Source organism: Carassius carassius, chromosome 1 (genome assembly GCF_963082965.1).
Source record: "Carassius carassius chromosome 1, fCarCar2.1, whole genome shotgun sequence".
Lineage (NCBI taxonomy): Eukaryota > Metazoa > Chordata > Actinopteri > Cypriniformes > Cyprinidae > Carassius > Carassius carassius.
The window spans coordinates 49,183,491-49,198,703 of NC_081755.1; the positions used below are offsets into that span (position 1 = coordinate 49,183,491).

General features: G+C 44.4%; 2 protein-coding genes across 2 annotated transcripts in view; both read right to left on the minus strand.

Moving 5' to 3' along the window:
- Positions 1–9,091, minus strand: part of LOC132091358 (gastrula zinc finger protein XlCGF8.2DB-like) — a 33,053-nt gene extending 23,962 nt beyond the window's left edge. Inside the window, exon 1 of the mRNA XM_059497834.1 lies at positions 8,633–9,091. Coding sequence (XP_059353817.1) covers positions 8,633–8,918 — 286 coding nt within the window. The 5' untranslated portion in view covers positions 8,919–9,091. The remainder of the gene's footprint in view (positions 1–8,632) is intronic.
- The window catches only part of LOC132159925 (gastrula zinc finger protein XlCGF57.1-like), a 486,703-nt gene that overhangs the window by 204,554 nt on the left and 266,936 nt on the right, over positions 1–15,213 (minus strand). The gene's annotated exons all lie outside the window — the stretch shown is intronic.

Genomic DNA, 15,213 nt, shown 5'->3' on the forward strand with positions numbered 1-15,213 from the left:
TTCACATGCCGATGGCAATCATTAAGTTAAGTGGTTTAAATTAGGGCTGCACGATGTGTCGTTTAAGCATCAATATCGCGATGTACGAATCCACAATAATCACATCGCAGGATGTGCGATGTAGGCTGTCGTAGTTGATCCGTTATTCATTAACTGTAAGGGCCAGCTGCTCCCTGGCCCTTGACGAATGTGATTCTCGGATTAATTGCACAGCTTAACCGTCATAGAGTGAAAGTTTATAATTGACAGGACTGAAAACCACATGCAAGTTTAACAGGGCAGAGAGAGAGGGAGCGCGAGAGAGACAGAGAGAGCGCGAGAGAGACAGAGAGAGCGAGAGAGAGAGACAGAGAGAGCGCGAGAGAGAGAGAGCGCACGAAAGAGACAGAGAGAGCGCGCGAGTAAGACAGAGAGAGAGAGAGAGCGCGCGAGAAAGACAGAGAGAGAGAGAGAGCGTGCGAGAGAGAGACAGAGAGAGAGAGCGCGCGAGTAAGACAGAGAGAGAGAGAGAGAGCGCGCGAGAAAGACAGAGAGAGAGCACGCGCGAGAGAGACAGAGAGAGAAAGAGAGAGAGAGAGAGAGCGCGCGAGTAAGACAGAGAGAGAGAGAGCGTGCGAGTAAGACAGAGAGAGAGCGCGCGAGAAAGACAGAGAGAGAGAGAGACAGAGAGTGCGCGCGAGAGACAGGGAGAGAGAGAGCGTGTGCGAGAGACAGAGAGAGAGAGCGCGCGCGAGAGAGACAGACAGACAGAGAGTTCATTAGAAGTACCATCAATGTTTATAGATATGTATATGGATTTATTTTGCATGTAATTTTTTTTCTTATGAATATATATGTATTTTTGTTTTGTTTGTTTCTATTCTGCTATGTACAATGCTTTGGCAATATGTACCTTTGTATGTCATGCCAATAAAGCAATATGAATTGAATTGAGAGAGAGAGAGACCGAGAGAGAGCGAGCTGTTTTCAAACAACACGAGCGCTGTCTTGCTCTCTCTCTCTCCCTCCCGCATATTAATCAATTGGCACGATGGTGTCGATGTTTAAATCATTTAAAATGAGAATATAAGTGTGCTCACCCCATTATTGTTTGTAAGAAAAAATATCGCAATATATAAATCGCAGAAAAATAAAATATTGCAATGTCATTTTTTCCCAATATCGTGCAGCCCTAGTTTAAATGTATTTCCCTTTCATAGGTCACTTCGATGCTGCGGTGACGTCACCACGTATGGGAACACCTTCGGTGTGACGAATGTCTGAAGCCCTATACCATCCCGCCAATCCTATTGGCCAAATAGCGCGTGGCACCGCCCAGCATGCGTAGGCATATATATACCTGGTGCTGCGCGCCATTTACCATTTACCTAGATTTCATTCCTTCAGTACGAAGCGAATCTTCTGTGCCCTATTGTCTCGCGTTCTCAGCGATCGTCACGAGCAGTATACTCCTCTCCGCGGACGCGATGAGTTTCAAGAAGTGCAAGGACCCGTGTACCAGGTACATCGTTCAGGGGGACACTCATGACAGGTGCGTAGTCTGCCTAGGCTTACACCATGCACAGGAGGCGCTTAGCGGCCTTTCTTCATGCCCCCATTGCGATGGCCTGCGACTCAGGGTCCTTCGCTCGAGGGTAGATGTGTTCTCCGATGTCGCCGTGTCTAACCCCCGCCACACCACTTCTGCGACTGCCGAGGCACCGCACGAGGTGATAGCTTGGGGTGACACGTGTGACATGGAGCTCGAGGACAGTTCAGCGATGGAAAATTACTCTCCACATCGCTCGCTCTCCCCTACCCTAATACACAGGAAAACTTTTGAACCTGTCGTCTTTTCCTGTGAGGATTTACGGCCCACACCGGGGGCATGTAGTGCCATCTCCTTCGGTTGTGACCGCCATGATGACGACGTTCTTTCCACTGCGGCCTCGGGGTCCGAGGACTTCGCGGCCGACACGAGCCCTCTCCCTCCTAGTGGACAGGAGAGGCGTGTTTCCCCCTCCTACAGTGAGCTGTTGGATGTGGTTTCCCGTGCAGTGGGTACATTGGGGCTGGAATGGGAGGTTGAGAAGGCCGAGGCCCAACCTTCTTCGAAGCTGGACGACCGTTTTCTAACTAGTCGGACACCTGCGCAGCCCCGGAGGCCTTTACCCTTTTTCCCGGACCTCCACCAGGAGGTTTCGAGGTCCTGGAAACAGCCGTTTGCGGCGCGCATCACGAACGCTGCGGCCGCGGATTTCGCCACCATTTCGGGCATGGCGAGTCACGGCTATACAGCGATACCGCCGATGGAGGAGACTCTCGCCGAACATCTTGCGCCTAATTCGGCCGCGGCGTGGAAGTCCCGCCCCCTCCTCCCCTCGAAGGCGTGTCGAGTCACGTCTAGTTTAGTGGGAAAATCCTATATGGCCGCTGGTCAAGCGGCTGCTTCGCTTCATTCCATGGTGGTCCTTCAGGCCTACCAAGCGGAGCTGTTAAAAGGATTGGACGAGGGGGACGGCATTACACCTGAGGCAGTCAAGGAACTACGGCGAGCAACTGATTTGGCGCTTCGTGCTACCAAACATACTGCTCGAGCAGTGGGCCGTTCCATGGCTGGATTAATTACGGTTGAGCGCCACCTCTGGCTTAATCTCACCGATATAAAGGAAAAGGATAAATCTTTCCTCATGGATGCCCCTGTGTCTAAGGACGGTTTATTTGGAGAGGCGGTCACTTCAGTGGTGGAGAAGTTCACAGCAGCGAAACAACAATCAGCCGCTTTCCGCCAGCTGATTCCCCGCAGACCCAGAGAGGTTGAATGCCGTCAGGCGCCCGCGCGTTCTCGCTCAACCTCCTCTCACCGCCAGCGAGTGCCCTCTCGGGAAGAGCCTTCACCTATGGCGCCCCCTCGCAAGGACTGGGGCCCTAGGGTTGTTCCACCGGCTCAACAACGCCAGCGAAAAAGGTTGAACCTGAGTTCGACGGCCAAGGCCTCTCGTTCTCGGGCACATAACAGCAGCTCCTGATTTTTTCGCTGCCCGCCAGGGACTGTGCCCTCCGCTAGAGAGCGCTGTTGGACCGCTTTCGCGCATCCAACACTCTCATTGCAGTCCCCACGCTCAAACCCTGACTGTTTCGCCGCAAACAGCGCCTCGAACAGCATTGGAGCGAACTGTAACACCAATCGCTTCCTCAGACACTATGCACGATCCAGTTTTCAGAGCTCGAGGAGCGCTTCAAAGGGTCTTCATCGAACGGCCCGTCATGACGGCTCGCTCAGCCGCCGCTGTTTCGCTAGCGGCGGAGCCCGATGCTCAATCTGTTGGCCTAATTCCTGCCGTGGACACGTTTCAGGATTACGTACAACGAGATACAACGCCTGCTCTGCATATACTTCCCCTGTTCACGAACACCGTGAGTCTTTCGTGCCCGGACATTTCTATGTGTGCAACAGCGTTGCAGGAAACGAACATGTTGAAACCGCTAATATTGTTTCGGGCCGCGTGGGAACGCTTGCCCGGCATTTCTCAATGGGTGTTACGCACAATTTGTCACGGATACACCATTCAGTTTCGGAAAGGCCCGTCCCCTTTCCGCGGAATTCTCTCCACGGTGATGAAACCGATGGACATGGCGGTGCTGAGACAGGAAATGTTAGCTCTACTGAGCAAAGGGGCTATAGAAGAAGTACACCCCTCTCAGATGGAGTCAGGGTTTTACAGCCGTTATTTTGTGGTACCAAAAAAGGACGGCGGATTACGGCCCATTCTGGATTTACGCCGTCTAAATCTTGCACTCAGGTCGAGCAAATTCAAGATGTTGACGGTAAAATCTATTTTGTCTCAGATTCAACCAAACGACTGGTTTGTCACGATCGATCTGAAGGATGCTTATTTTCATATTCAGATCATCGAGAGACACCGGAAGTTCCTCAGATTCGCTTTGGAGGGCAAAGCGTATCAGTACCGCGTTCTTCCCTTTGGCTTAGCGCTAGCTCCCCGTACATTCTCAAAATGCATGGACGCAGCTCTGGCCCCGTTGCGGCTCCGGGGCGTCCGTGTGTTAAACTATCTGGACGACTGGCTGGTGTTAGCGCAATCTCAGACTCAAGCACACTCTCATCGAGATATTGTGCTAAATCATTTACACAGCCTGGGTTTACGCACAAACTTCCAGAAAAGTGTATTAATCCCCTCTCAACGGATTACCTTTCTGGGAGTAGATTTGGACTCTCGCGCGATGACAGCAAAGCTTTCTGTCCCGCGCGCTCAGTCGATTACGTCATGCGTTCAGCACTTCAGGGCGGGTCACACAGTGACAGTGAAACTGTGCCTCAGACTACTAGGTCTAATGGCGGCGGCGCTTCCCGTGATTCATCTGGGTTTGCTTTACATGCGCCCGTTTCAGTGGTGGACGAAACGACAGAATATTTCACCCCGTTGTTCTCCGCATCGAACGATCTCGGTGACGCGGAGGTGTGTGATGTCGTTAAAACAATGGACATCAGCCGAATTTCTCCTCACCGGGGTTCGGCTGGGAATTTGTGCTTCCCGAGAGACTGTCACGACAGACGCGTCTTTGACCGGGTGGGGAGCTGTTTGTCAGGGGCGCCCAGCCCACGGAGTGTGGACAGCGGCACAACGCAGCTGGCACATAAACAAATTGGAATTACTGGCGGTTTTTCTGGCTCTCCAGTATTTTTCGAGTCTACTGACAGGCCGTCATGTGCTTCTCAGAACGGACAACACTGCGGTCGTGGCTTATCTGAACCATCAGGGAGGATTACGTTCTCGCCCTCTGTGCAGACTGGCGAGGCGGATTCTTCTTTGGTCTCACGACAAATTTCTGTCGATCCGGGCTGTTCACATCCCCGGACGACTGAACTTCGGAGCGGATTTATTATCCAGGCAGACTCTGGAACAAGGGGAATGGAGATTACACCCCCAAACGGTGAATCACCTATGGCATATTTTCGGGGAAGCGGAAGTGGATTTATTCGCGTCGAGCACGACTACGCATTGCCCGCTATGGTTCTCCCTAAGCCCTCCATCACCCCTGGGTCTGGATGCGCTAGCTCACAGCTGGCCCAGGACCAGCTTGTATGCGTTTCCTCCGTTTCGGCTGGTCCCAGCGGTATTATGCAGAATACGGCGGGACAGAGTGGGACAGCTGTTGCTGGTGGCTCCGCGATGGCACACACAACCGTGGTTTGCGGATCTCATCAATCTGTTAGCGGGCTCTCCGGTGGAGATTCCCCTCAGACGGGATTTATTATCGCAAGCACAGGGACGGATCTGGCATACGAGGCCAGATCTGTGGAACCTGTGGGCGTGGCCTCTGAGCGGAGTGAGTTGATATGTCCCGGTCTTTCTGCTGAAACTACCGAGACTATACTGAACTCTAGAGCAGTTGCTACGAGACGCTTATATGCTTTCAAGTGGAAACTGTTTATGACATGGTGTGAAACTCATGATGTGGATCCAGTTTACTGCCCTGTGGCTTCAGTACTGGAGTTTCTTCAAGACCGTTTTTCGGAGGGATTGACACCAGCCACCCTGAAGGTTTATGTGGCAGCTATCTCAGCTCACCATGAGCATATAGGTGGTGTTTCAGTGGGTCGTCATCCACTGGTTTCTCGCTTTATACAGGGTGCGCGACGGTTGAGGCCTTTCCGCCCTGTGCGAGTTCCTTCATGGGATTTATCCATTGTGTTACTGGGTTTGTCAGGGCATCTGTTTGAGCCCCTGGAAACTGTATCGGATAAGCTCCTGTCTCTGAAGACACTTCTTCTCATGGCTTTATCCTCCCTTAAAAGAGTTGGGGATTTACAGGCTCTCTCTGTCTCACCCTCGTGCATGGAGTTTGCACCAGGCTCTGTGAAAGTGTTGTTGCGACCTAGGCCTAATTATGTTCCTAAGGTCGCGTCTAATCCTTTTCATTTTCAGCAGGTGGTCCTGGAGGCCTTTTCTCCTGCTGCGACAGAGTCTGGAGATCTAAGTCTTTGCCCTGTGAGGGCGTTGAAGACTTATGTGGATCGCACTGCCCCATGGCGTGAGTCTGACCAGCTGTTTGTCTGTTTTGGACATAAGAATAAGGGCCATGCAGTTACGAAACAGCGCATGTCCCATTGGCTGGTGGAGGCTATTTCCTTGGCCTATGAGGCGCGCGGGCTCGCTTCGCCCTTAGGAGTAAAAGGTCATTCCACGAGAGCAGTGGCTTCTTCTCAAGCCTTTCTCAGTGGATCTTCTATGGATGATATCTGTGCTGCGGCAGGCTGGTCCTCACCGAGCACTTTTATCAGGTCTTACAGTCTGGATGTGAGGATGGCTCCTGGCTCCCGGGTTCTCTCCGCTTGAGCAGATGCTTCCTTGGATCCAAGCTATCAGGTACGTCAGGCGTGATGGTATAGCGTTCCCATACGTGGTGACGTCACCGCAGCATCGAAGTGACCTATGAAAGGGAACATCTCGGTTACGTATGTAACCTTGGTTCCCTGAATAGGGAACGAGATGCTGCGGTTCTGGCCGTGCCGTACCTTGATAGCTTTCTTCTCTTCTCGTCATGAAATCTGAGGTAAATGGCGCGCAGCACCAGGTATATATATGCCTACGCATGCTGGGCGGTGCCACGCGCTATTTGGCCAATAGGATTGGCGGGATGGTATAGGGCTTCAGACATTCGTCACACCGAAGGTGTTCCCATACGTGGTGACGTCACCGCAGCATCTCGTTCCCTATTCAGGGAACCAAGGTTACATACGTAACCGAGATGTTATATATTATGTGGAAGGCGTAGGACCAAGAAATGTATGTCCAATCAAAATGTCAGAGTGTTTTAAATAGCTTTCCTACCTGCCTGTCAAAGTATGCATTTGCATACCTCTGTGCACCCTGTTCGCAAGGGTTTACTTCACATCAGAACATGGACTGGAACTGGAAACCACTAATATAACCGGCAGATGATGCAGAGAGCATGCCTCTGAGATATGCTAGTCTCGCGAGTTTGTTTATAGGAGCAAAGGAAACAAAGTTTCCTTACTTTAGCAAAGGAAAACCAGTCTCATCATGGGTTATATCAAAATCCGCCATATCTAAATTTTTCTATACAATTCACAATTTTTTTGTCCAAGTTGCTAAACGGTGCAGCTCAAACGATTAGCACCTTTTTTATGCTTTTGTTTCATTTTATGTTTCTCATATGCAATAGAAACACCAGCTCTTATGAGTTGGGTAATGTGGTGGTCACACCGGCAGAAAGAATGGCTGCGAAATTAAATGATTTAGTCACAGTCTGGAGCCCTGCAGTACAAAGTAGACAATTGTGTTAGTGTTGGGCGATATGGTCATTTTTCAAATCGTCATATCGTCAGCCCGTGAGAAAAAAAAAATATTTTCAAACATACTGACCAACTAACCTTAAATCTAAAAATACTGTATTTAAAATGGCTAGTAAAGATGGACGCAACTGTCATATCACGCACCCTTTGAAAAATTTGCCGCATCTGTGCACAGAAGTTATCAGTCTAAATGTCAACGGTGAAAATCAATAGTAGATTTCACTTACAGTTTAACACTAATATTGGGCATAAACAAACACGTTAAATAGAAAGTATTCAAAACAGGTAAGCTGATATATTTGGAATAAAGTTAAATTGAACTGCTGCATCAGTCATACATCGCTCTGGACCACGCGCCTCATGACGAGACCGATGCACCGCCACAGAAACAAGAATGAGATGCATCCTAACATAACTGTGACATTAAACTCAGTTAGTGAGGGCTCGATTAAAATATTGCACATATATAGGCCATTCAGATTACTTGTTAAAGTGCAATGAAATAACTTATATCTGCAGATGATGTAAATCTGTTTGTGGATGAAGACTTTGTAACGGCCAAAACTATGTATTTTGCATTCATCACATTATAGTGTTGTTTGCATGAAAATAATAAGGCAGCAGAGTGAACTTATCATCCATGGTGGTTCTCACGTAGTCCTACATCATCACCACATAGTGTGCATTATAAGTGATCAAAGTATGCAAAGTAGATTTTTTTACAGAAAAATCAAAAAGTGTACCGCATTAACGATCGTCCGATCGGAGCAGCCCTAAAATTCACACTGCATTTTGCTACCTTGGACATGTTACACATATCTATTCTATTTGGGAAATACAGTTTCAGTTTAATTTTACAACTTCTAAAGGGTTAAAAATAATTGACATATTAAAACTGAAAAATGGCAAATTATATGATTGAATTTTGATTTTAATTTTGCACTAAATGTTGCAGATATGCATGGTAAAGTTAATTACAGAAATACATTGCGCATTTACATTTCAAAATGAATTTTTCTACCCATATACTTCCATAAGAATTTACCTGAGAATGCGATGCGGGATCAGACCCCACAGGCTTAAAGCTTTTGTAAGCGTAATATGCCACAAACAGCAAAATACATGGTTTTTCTACAGTTATATTGAATACTACAATAAAACGGTATTAAACCTAGTATCCTTTTTTTTTAAACCATGATTCAAGAACCAAAAATTAATGGTTGTAATACCACAATTGTTTTACTAAAGTATTATACTATATTATAATATATAATTTGTTAAGATATTAAAAACTATTGAAGGGTAAAGACCAACCTCCATGTTCCTCGTGTTTTGTTCTCCAGGTTTCTGGTTCCTCGTGTTTTGTTCTCCAGGTTTCTGGTTCCTCGTGTTTTGTTCTCCAGGTTTCTGGTTCCTTGTGTTTTATTCTCCAGGTTTCTGGTTCCTCGTGTTTTGTTCTCCAGGTTTCTGGTTCCTCGTGTTTTATTCTCCTGGTTTCTGGTTCCTCGTGTTTTATTTTGCAGGTTTCTGGTTCCTCGTGTTTTATTCTCCAGGTTTCTGGTTCACTCGTGTTCTCTTCACGCTCCTCTTTAAACTCCATCTTCACAGTAGCAGATCTCAGTTCAGATGATACCCCTCCAGATATTCCTGCCTGCTTCAAAACTTAGTCACGACTGTGAGGATGAGAATATCATAGGTATATGTTGATTTCTAAAACTGTATTTTTCTACTTCCAGAAACAACATTTCTAACCGTTTGTATTAAACCAGCATCACAACAGAGAGCGCGGTGATACGAATCTTCTTCTGAGACTAAATGGTGTTTGGCAAAAAGACGTCTGTGATATTAGCGCCACCCGCTGGACTGGAGAGTGAAGCAAGTGAAACCGTTGTTTGTCTCGCATACCAAATATTTTTACTCTTCCAACAAAATATAAAACAAAGCAAACCCACATAGAATAGAGTTTTTAAGCCCATCAAGAACTAATGTGACTGAAAATGTCAGTGTATTTTCTTTTCTTCTCACTGCAATCTGGTGTTGTTTTATTAATGTATTTTTACTTTAATTTCAAAGAGGAGCTCAATACAGCCCTGAAGTTCTCACAAGAGAAACTTCAATGCAATGAAAAAATGAAAGGAGCAGCACATCAAGGTGAGGTCATCAGAGTCATTTCCATTACAGCTGCAGAACAGTATATACAGTTATAATCTCATATATTTAGTATAATGGATTACAGATGATTATTTCTGTAAATCCAATCAGTGATGTGATTCTGGATCTATTATATTTCAGTCTCTGAGTTGATCTCAGATATGAATGATGTGATTGTGTTGATTGAGATGACTGAAGTGAATGTGGTTTGATTTCAGTCTCAAACTGAGCACACAAAGCATCAGATTAAACCGCAGTTTGAGAAGCTTCATCAGTTTCACAGAGATGAAGAATCAGCATCTTATTTTTATAATTAATCCCAGAATTCAATATGCTTGACTTTCCATTTTCAATCTAACGAAAGACACAGATTAAAAGACTGGTTATTTGATCAGACTGATAGAAACGTTTCTACACACAAACATACAACATACATGGGAGTTTTCCCATGTTTATATACTGCTTTAATTATTTATTATCTAGATTTTTTGTACTTCTTAGATTTTTTGTAATTAAAGTGGTTTTGTCATTTCTTAATTAAAAAATCTATTTTGCTTCAATTTCCATGTAAATATTTAGAAAATTATTATTTTTGTTTTAGTTGATTTATTAATGGTTAGTGATTTGTAATATGTTGAGTTATGTTCATATTAATCTACTTTATTAACTATATATAATCATCTTTTGACATACAGTACTGTATAGTACAGGTGCATCTCAATAAATTAGAATGTCATGGAATTCAACTCAAATTGTGAAACTTGTGTATTATATAAATGTAGTGCACACAGACTGAAGTAGTTTTGGCTCACATTTAACATAAACTCACCAATTTACGATCTCAACAAATTAGAATACTTCATAAAAAAAAAAAAAACCACACATTTAATGAATTGTTAGCCTTACATGTACTCCATACTTGGTAGGGGCTCCTTTTGCTTTAATTACTGCCTCAATTCGTCGTGGCGTGGGGGTGATCAGTTTGTGACACTGCTGAGGTGGTGATGAAGCCCAGGTTTCTTTGACAGTGGTCTTCAGCTCATCTGCATTGTATGGTCTCTTGTTTCTCATCTTCTCATCTTGACAATACCCCATAGATTCTCTCTGGGGTTCAGGTCTGGTGAGTTTGCTGGCCAGTCAAGCACACCAACACCATGGTCCTTTAACCAACTTTTGCTGCTTTTGGCAGTGCGGGCAGGTGCCAAATCTTGCTGGAAAATTATCCAAAGCGACTTACAATTGCTATATATGTCAGAGGTCGCACGCCTCTGGAGCAACTAGGGGTTAAGTGTCTTGCTCAGGGACACACTGGCGGTTCACAGTGGATTCGGACCCAGGTCTCCCACACCACAGGCATGCGTCTTATCCACTGCGCTAACACCACCCCCAATGGTGTAGATATAGTGATATCTGCTATTTTTAAAGCAGAAAAATTATAGAGGGAGACCGCCGACAGACCAGGCTCTTGTCTTCGTGACAACAATATCTATACTTCATGTTGAACATAAATATAAAGCCTACTGATAAAGGACACCGTCAACAGTATTGACGGCAAAATAGACTATGTTTGACAGGTGCAATATTTGAGGCAGTCTGCAAGCTCTAACCTATTAACATGGGAGCCGAATTAAAAACTGACACGCCACGCAGCTGAGACGCTTGCTCCACACATCCAGTGAAGTGACATTCGGCCAAGTATGGTGACCCATACTCAGAATTTGTGCTCTGCATTTAACCCATCCAAAGTGCACACACACAGAGCAGTGAACACACACACACACTGTGGACACACACCCAGAGCAGTGGGCAGCCATTTATGCTGCGGCGCCCGGGGAGCAGTTGGGGGTTCGGTGCCTTGCTCAAGGGCACCTAAGTCGTGGTATTGAGGGTGGAGAGAGAACTGTACATGCACTCCCCCCACCCACAATTCCTGCCGGCCCGGGACTCGAACTCACAACCTTTCGATTGGGAGTCCGATTCTCTAACCACCAGGCCACGACTTCCCCGTGTGTCGCCGGCAATGAGTGAGGAATGTGGGGAGCGACAGAGCGCGTGTTCCAATGAACAACAACTCCCATGAACCTACGCTCTTTTCCGACGTCATCAAAGTACGTCTCATGTTAATTATTTTGATTGAGTGACCCCTGGTGGCCAAAAATTCCATACTGCACGTTTAATACATGAGTTTCACAATTTGAGTTGAATTACTGAAATAAATGACCTTCTCCTTGACATTCTAATTTACTGAGAAGCACCTGTAAAGTCTGTAACAAATTTCACTTAACAAAGGAGGAAAAAGACAAAATACAGGTACTAAAGGACAAGTTTAAGACTTATGTAAACCTCAGAAAACTTACCATACATCAGACATGTGTTCTTTATTGTCAGAGCTTTTGTTTTGAGAGGTCCCCAGAGGTCCCTCACGTCAACATTGTGCCTTTCATAATCAGTGTTATTGTTTTCACATGTTTCTCATTCTGGGCTGTCTATTTAAGCTGATCACTTCCTTTGCATCTTTGCTTGGTTATTATTGTTCCTAAGCAATCTTGTTCTTGTTTTGGAGACTATTTTACTCTTTTTGACCCTTTCTGGTCTGAAGATTTTTCTGTTTTGTAACCTAGCTTTAAACAAAGGTCATTTTGTTCTCTTTTGCCGTTTTTGTTAAATAAACTCTTCTGAGTTAAGTTAAGAAGGCGTCTGACTATTGAGTTCAACTTCCTCCTGTGGCTCAGTGGTAGATATTAAGACTCTGGGATCAGAGACCCAAGTTCGAGCCCCAGTTCTGACATTTTATGGTCTCGCAGGGACTCACAGAAACTATTGATGCTTATGTCCCAGACCTGTAAAATAAAGCAAAAGATTGTGAGTTTGGAGATCTACACAACTCATTATTTCATAACAGAATTGTATGTGGCATAAAGAGAGATCAATTGAGAGGCAGACTACTGAGAGAGGTAGATTTCTCTCTCCAAAAAGCTATTGATATCAGCTTAGCCAGTGAGATTACATCTAAGAAACTGAGGCACATAGAGTGAAAACCGTGAATCCAAACAAATTAGATGACAAATCAGGTCACAGCAAGCTGACAAAATAGGAATGCAGCAAATGTGGCAAAACAAACATGAATACAGAAATTGTCCTGCCTTTGAGAAAACAAGTAAGAACAGTCAAAAGAAAAATCACTTTGCTAAAATGTGGACGTCTAAATGCCAACCAAGCAAGTCATAGTATAAAAAAATTCACACTATTGAACAGAGCGAAGAAATGTTCATTGGAACAGTACAGAAGGAGCAGGTCAAGAACATATCTATCACATCTCAAAATGTAAATGAAGATGACTGGACTGAAATTCTTAAATAAGAGAAATGTCAAGGTCAAACTTGATACTGGTGCAGAATGCAATGTTTTGAAACTATATACTAAGTGCTAAACATCACAGGAAATCTAGTTGCAAGCTAGTGGTGTACTCAAGTCACAAAATGGAGCCAATAGGCAAGAAAGCCATCACCTGTGAGTATAAGGGACAGAAATACAGGATTGTATTTGAGACAATACAGAATGATTCTCCAGCAATTCTTTGACATGCTGCCTATCAAAAATGTGCTTACCTGGAGAACATCATATACAAATAAATACAGAAGTCAGATCAGTTGTGCATGCTCAAATGAGGATCCCAGTAGCTCTCAGAGATAAAGTCCCCAAAGAGCTAAAAAGACAGGAACAGATGGAGTTATTGCAAAACAAACTGAGCCTACTGACTGGGCCAATCGCATGGTGAATGTGGTCACATCAAGCATAATTTGCATATTAATGAACACCAGAGGTTTAAATAAAAGGATAAAAGGAGAGCACTCTCCAATGCTAACTGTGGAAGAGGTAGTCTCAAGAATGCCCAATCCAAAGTACTTCTCAGTACTTAATGCAAATCGAGGCTTCTGGCAAATCAAGCTAGATCAAGGGAGCTCACATTTATGCACAATAAACACACACACTGGACGTTATCACTCTCTTCGTTTTGCCTTTCGGCATTTCTTCAGCTTCGGGGGTCTTTCAAAGCTCCATAGCCCAAACGATAAGAAGTCTGGAAGGTATTGTGAATATCATTGATGACCTATTAGTATGAGGAGACAATATTGACCTGTCGGTAAGCCCCGCCCCCCTTAGTTACTGTTGTGAAATTGGACAAACAAACGAAGTTGCTCACTGTCTTACAATGACAACTGTCAGTGAAAAAACATTTAACCAGATTAATGGAGATTAATATCTCATATATACACCTTTGTTTAAGTTTTTTTTTTTTTACTTTCACTGCACGGTACATGACGTGAGAATAGTTCGCTATTTAGGTTTGTACGTTAGCATGGACTCACTAACTTTAATGCTGACGTTAGTCAGATGAGTTTTAGCTAGTCTAGGCTAGTTTTAGCCAGAGATACCTTGCTGAAGCACAATATAACATTACATTTTGCTTGAGCAGGTGTAAAGTATAACTTGTTATGACAACCAGAAAATGAACGTTTACGTCTTCATTGTGATTGGGGTTGAATGCTTGGGGACATTTCTCTTGGATTTAGGAAACTGAATAAAATAAATTCCATTTCCTATCCTCTCAGGATAACTAGAATTAGTGTTATAAATACCCTAGTCACATTGTTTTTCCATTTTTGTAACATAAACACCATTGAATGGATGCAAGCTTAAGATCTTCCAATGTTTCTCTATGGTGCTGAAACCTAAAGATGTCCAAGTTCGACTCCCGTGCAACTGATACTCGACTGCCATTTGGAGGGGCTTACAATAGGTCAATTGAGACTTATTCAGCTGTTGAAAAGAGCAAGAGAAAACAATCTGAATTTAAAAAGAAACAAATGCAAAATCAGAATGAAGGAAATCAAATACATTTTTGTATCAAATACAAACCTTAAATGTTCCTGTGGTTTAGTGGTAGAGCATTGTGTTAGCAGTGCAAAAGGTTGTGGGTTTGATTGCCAGGGAAAATGTTAGCTAAAAATTGTAAGCCTGAATGCACTGTAAGTCATTTTAGATAAAAGGGTCTGCTAAATGCATAAATAATTAAAAATAAATAAAAAGCCAGATGAGGAAAAGATCAGAGCAGTAACTTAGCGACCAACAAAAGAGAATAAACAAAAATCAGTTTCTGGGGATGGTTCAATATTTGGATAAATTTATCCCCAACCTATCGTAAATCAGTGCTTCTTTGAGAAAACTGCTGGGGAAGGACACTGCATGGCACTGGGAAGATGCTCAGGGACCGAAGCATAGAAAAACTGAGACAAAGTATTACTCACAGTCCGACATTGAAGTTCTATAATGTCAGCAAGCCTGTAACACTGTTGGTGGATGCAAGCTAAGAAGGAATCAGTGCTGTTATCTTGAAGGAAGGAAGGCCAGTGGCTTATGGGTCTAGAGCCCTGAGTGACTGTCAGTGTAGATACGCACAAATTGAGAAAGAGCTGCTGGTGATGGTATTTGGCTGTGAGAAATTCCACCAATATGTTTATGGAAAAGAAAACAATTAAAAGTGACCACAAACCATTAGAAAGCTTTTTTAGAAAGCTCAGATGAGACTCCAAAGAATGCTTCTATGTCTGTAGACGTACAATCTCAATGTGATGTACAAACCTGGCAAATAATTATGAAGTATATTGCTGATGTTCTGAGCCATGCTTACAGAGGAGAAAGAGGATCTGTTGGCAGAAGAATTGGAGGTTAATTGGGTGACA